Source organism: Puntigrus tetrazona, chromosome 25, assembly GCF_018831695.1.
Source record: "Puntigrus tetrazona isolate hp1 chromosome 25, ASM1883169v1, whole genome shotgun sequence".
Taxonomy (NCBI): domain Eukaryota; kingdom Metazoa; phylum Chordata; class Actinopteri; order Cypriniformes; family Cyprinidae; genus Puntigrus; species Puntigrus tetrazona.
In genome coordinates this window covers 14,950,493-14,955,020 of record NC_056723.1, presented here as the reverse complement: position 1 = coordinate 14,955,020, position 4,528 = coordinate 14,950,493, and the positions used below count along the sequence as shown (strand labels likewise).

The window sequence follows — 4,528 nt, the reverse complement described above, 5'->3', positions numbered from 1 at the left end:
TGTGTGTGTGTGTGTGTGTGTGTGAGTGTGTGTGTGTGTGTGTGTGTGTGTGTGTGTGTGTGGGGAGTTTACCGCTGTCACCTGTAACCCGCGGGTCGCCGCTGAAGCGTACGCAGTCAGCCGTTATCGCAACAAAAGAGAAGGTCCATCCAAGCGCATGATTGAATGTCAGGGAGGTCAGCGCACGGACAGACGGAGGGTCCTGAGCGGAGCCTGTCAGAAACACGTCCTCCTCATATTTCACCTCCGCTCCCAACGAAGACATGGCTTTTGCATAAAGCCCACGAAGCCTTGCTCACGGGAGAAGACCGCAGGCCGTTTTTATTTCCATTAGCCACCTAGAAACACCGAACAAATAAAAATAATGGTCATTAATGCACTATAATTCCACCTTCCACAATAAAAATATGAGGAATGAAAAATGCTCTCACAATTACGAGGACAGAATCCACACAAATATGACATTTAGGAAACTATAGCTTGAGACAAAGCCACTGGCAGAGAAAACATTTTCAGATTAATTAAAAAAATATTTTGTTGCTCCCGATTTCTAATCAATTAAATGTTAATATAACAAACAAGATTTATTCATTTCATTTGCTTTATATTTTATTTATTTTTATTTTTTATTCATAAGGCATCTGACAGTAGTTTGCTCTTTTCGTTGTCTATTATGTTTTCTTTTTTTCTCTTCTTTTTGTATTTTTATTTTTATAAAATAATAATAATAATAATTACAAAAAGTCTATGCGCTGTGTAAACTGAGACTCGTTATATCACTCCCATCATTGCTCTTTTGATTTTGTCTGCTTCCACTGTCCTCCTCAAGGTTTCCACTGAAACTTAGAGAAGAAGAGCTTCCATGTGCAGAGAAAGACTTGAGAGAGCATCCCAGTGTCGGGACATTTCTTCACTTTATTCACATATATAGCAAAAAACAAGGAAAGGACGAAGATGAAACGCAAACATTGTTTGCAGTCTATTTGCCTCAAAATAGCAACGCACCAAAACTGCTCCTGAACTCCTCGTTCAGAGCGTAAATGAGACATGATAACTGCGCCGGGCTGAAACTAGTCAAAAACAGGTGTCCCCGCTGCATGGGCTGTGAGCGGATGCATTCGTGCTTGCCGCGGTGCATTCTGGGACCGTCTTCTCTGCGTATGGTCCGTGTGATGTTGCTTCAGACCCGCAGCGGAAGCAGCTTTCAAGCCCAGACGTTCAGCCTCAAAGAGATAGAGGAAAGTGGTGGAATAATTTTGATGACTTTACGAACGGCCTTCATGTCAGGTGCTTCACAAAATAAACGCTGAAAACCTGAAGCGCGTGTTAGTGCGGGAGAGATGGTGTTTATGGGCTCGAGTGCGTCGTTGATTAGGATTTCTCTCCGAGCTCAGGAAAAGCACTAATGGGAGCGTTTGTGGAGCTCTGGTCTTAATGAAGGGCTCTGATCTCAGGTGTTTCATGGAGAAGTGCCTGGGGATGATGTCAACGGCTGCACTTCAGGAAGTTAGCAAAGTTTGGCCTCTTCAAAGTGATGGAAAGAGGAACGTAGATGGAGGCTTTTAGAGTCTGTAGATGGAGGTTAGAGAGGGTGAGAGGCTAAATGGAGGGGTTGTTTTCCTCTGATAGCGGGCGCAGGTGTACGTCGATGAGGAACGGCTTCATCCACTCCACAGTCTCTGCCATTAAATACTGTTTGACTGCAGAAAACCACTGAAATACGACGTGTCACTCACTCAGCCGCGATTTGCATGTAAACAATCAAAATATATGGGATGTTAAGCAACTGCAATTAAATTAAAAGGCTGAATCAATTGAAGAAAGGCGTGACGTGATCAAACCCCAAGCAGCATCGCCGGAGAAACACACTACAATCATTAGAAACATCGACAAAATGGCCTCAAACGATCAGTGAATAAATGATTTAACGGTGTTTAAATTGTTAGCCAAGTCAAAAATCCGCCTGATTCAAGAAGGGGGTCTGAAAAGTAACTAATTGAGTTAAATAGCATTTTGTTGACGGTTGTTTTGTAATGATTATTTTTTTCTTTGAAAAGCAAGACGCACCTGTAAAAGGGCATGTTGTCTGTTTATTGAACGTGATTGTGAAGAGATGTGAAAAAGCGTGCTGTGTTTGTGTGACAGTGCCGGCGTGGGTCGGACCGGCTGCTTCATCGTCATCGACGCCATGCTGGAGCGAATCAAACACGAGAAGACGGTGGACATCTACGGTCACGTGACGCTCATGCGCGCTCAGAGGAACTACATGGTCCAGACGGAGGACCAGTACGTCTTCATCCACGACGCGCTCCAGGAGGCCGTCACCTGCGGCACCACCGAGGTTCCCGCCCGGAACCTGTACGCCTACATCCAGAAGCTGACGCAGATCGAGACCGGAGAGAACGTCACCGGGATGGAGCTGGAGTTTAAGGTGAGACGCACGCTAGCGATTGCCAGCCTAAGTCCAAACGCAAGAAGTTGATAGAAATAAATCAAGAAAAACTGTTTATTTAAATAAGGTTTAGATAGAAAGATCTAATTTTTGCTTTTAGCTAGCTGATTAAGAACAAAAACAACAGCAATTCTAATATGTGTTGGTTTAAATGAATTAAATGAAGTAACCTCCTCAGACAGCCTGATCTCAGATCCAGGAACATCGTAGAAACATCGTGAAACAGTCCGTGTGACAGCGGCCGCTCAATTCAGTTTAGTGACGTGCGGGAATACTTTTTCTGTGCCAAGAAAACAAAAATAACTTCATTTACTGAACAGTTCTTGACGCAGCGCCACTCTGTGCAGAACGATACTGACGTTTAGTTTTTAGTAGTGACTTTTATTTAGCGTGCCGAGGATTTAGCACAGGTTTCCTGTATTTATGACCAGCAAAGCAGCACGTCCTAAAATTTCAACAATAATTACAGATTCAATTTTCTAATGTCGGAATAACGCTCCTAATTCTTCTCTAATGAGTCGGAGTCTGAGTGAAGAGTCCCGAGGGCCCGGACCCTGTTAAAGGGCCTCTTGACCAAACCTCGGCCCCGTGTTTGTTGAGACGTCTGATCTTGGAAGCTAAGCAGGGTTTGGTTTGGCTAGCACTTGAATGAGGCTCTGGTTTCCCCCACAATCCGGTCAGTTCACAGAAGAACTCCCGCTCTTCCCGTCACTCCCAGCACACAGAGGTTGTAGAGATGGTGTAGTGTGTGTTATCTAGTTGGGTTTGTCTGACTAGCGTCTCATGGTCTGATGACGGGGACTTCTGTTATTCCTCTATTCCGCCGCCTGCAGTTTGTCAAACAGACCTCAGTCTAGAGAGAGCAGGAAGGTGATCGAGGAGCTCTGGCCCACCGCAGAGACAGTGAGGGGCCTGTGGTTTCTCCTGCAGGAGCCCGGAGACCCCGGGGCCGTTCTCACGCTAGCGCTAACCATTACTGCGCTAGCTCGCTTCACCATAAACCACATTCACCTCACCCTCGTGTTTTCATGAGCAAGTTCAAGACGGTTAAACACATTAAACATCTGCCCCAGTGAAACTATCTATCTATCTATCTATCTATCTATCTATATGATCCAAAGTACACAAAAAACTGTACATTTTTTAAATGTTTTTGCATTTTAAAATAACTGTCTATATATATATATATAGAGAGAGAGAGAGAGAGAGAAAAGCAAAATTATTCCTGTGATTTCAAAGCTATATTTTTTTATTTGCAAGCAATTCAAGCCTTTATTTTATTTATTTATTTATTTATTATTATTGTTGTTGTTAAAAACAGCTGAGTATTTTTTTTAGAACGTGTGAAAGAACAGCATTGATCTGAAATAGAAATGTTTTATCATCAATTTTAATTAATTTAATGTGTCTCTGCTAAATAAATTATAAAAAGCATTCATTTCTATAATTCATAAACCCCACCAGATAAACATTGATTGTTGGATGTTTCCATTCTTATAATAATAATAATAATAATAACAACAATCAGCCAATCAGAATATTAAAAGGATTTGTGAAGGACACTGAAGACTGGAGAAATGATCACAGAAATAAATGGCACTTTAAAACAGTTATTTTAAATATTACAGATATTTCAGAATTTTACTGCTTTTGCTGCATTAGAAGAAATAAATGAGCAGAAGAATGTTCTTCAGAGAACATGCCGGGTCTGTCCAGATATTCAGACTTGACTACTTCCTGTTTTTTAACGCTGTTGACGTTTTTTTCTCGCAGCGGTTAGCGAACACAAAAGCTCACACCTCTCGGTTCATCAGTGCCAATCTGCCCTGCAACAAGTTCAAAAACAGACTGGTGAACATCATGCCCTACGAGTCCACCCGCGTCTGCCTGCAGCCAATCAGAGGAGTCGAGGGATCCGACTACATCAACGCCAGCTTCATCGACGGATACCGGTGTGTGTGTGTGTGTGTGTGTGTGAGAGTGTGTGTGAGTGTGTGAGCGTGTGAGTGTGAGTGGTGAGTGTGAGTGTGTGTGTGTGTGTGTGAGAGTGTGAGTGTGTGTGTGTGTGTGTGTGTG

General features: G+C 42.9%; 2 protein-coding genes across 2 annotated transcripts in view; both read left to right on the top strand.

The window, feature by feature from the left end:
* The window catches only part of ptprjb.2 (protein tyrosine phosphatase receptor type Jb, tandem duplicate 2), a 69,539-nt gene extending 67,973 nt beyond the window's left edge, over positions 1-1,566 (top strand). The window contains 2 exon segments of the mRNA XM_043228866.1: positions 1,185-1,287; positions 1,376-1,566. Coding sequence (XP_043084801.1) covers positions 1,185-1,287; positions 1,376-1,566 — 294 coding nt within the window.
* A 558-nt stretch (positions 1,567-2,124) lies between these two features.
* LOC122331299 (receptor-type tyrosine-protein phosphatase S-like) overlaps positions 2,125-4,528 on the top strand; it is a 3,107-nt gene continuing 703 nt past the window's right edge. The window contains exons 1-2 of the mRNA XM_043228864.1: positions 2,125-2,431; positions 4,226-4,422. Coding sequence (XP_043084799.1) covers positions 2,189-2,431; positions 4,226-4,422 — 440 coding nt within the window. The 5' untranslated portion in view covers positions 2,125-2,188. The remainder of the gene's footprint in view (positions 2,432-4,225; positions 4,423-4,528) is intronic.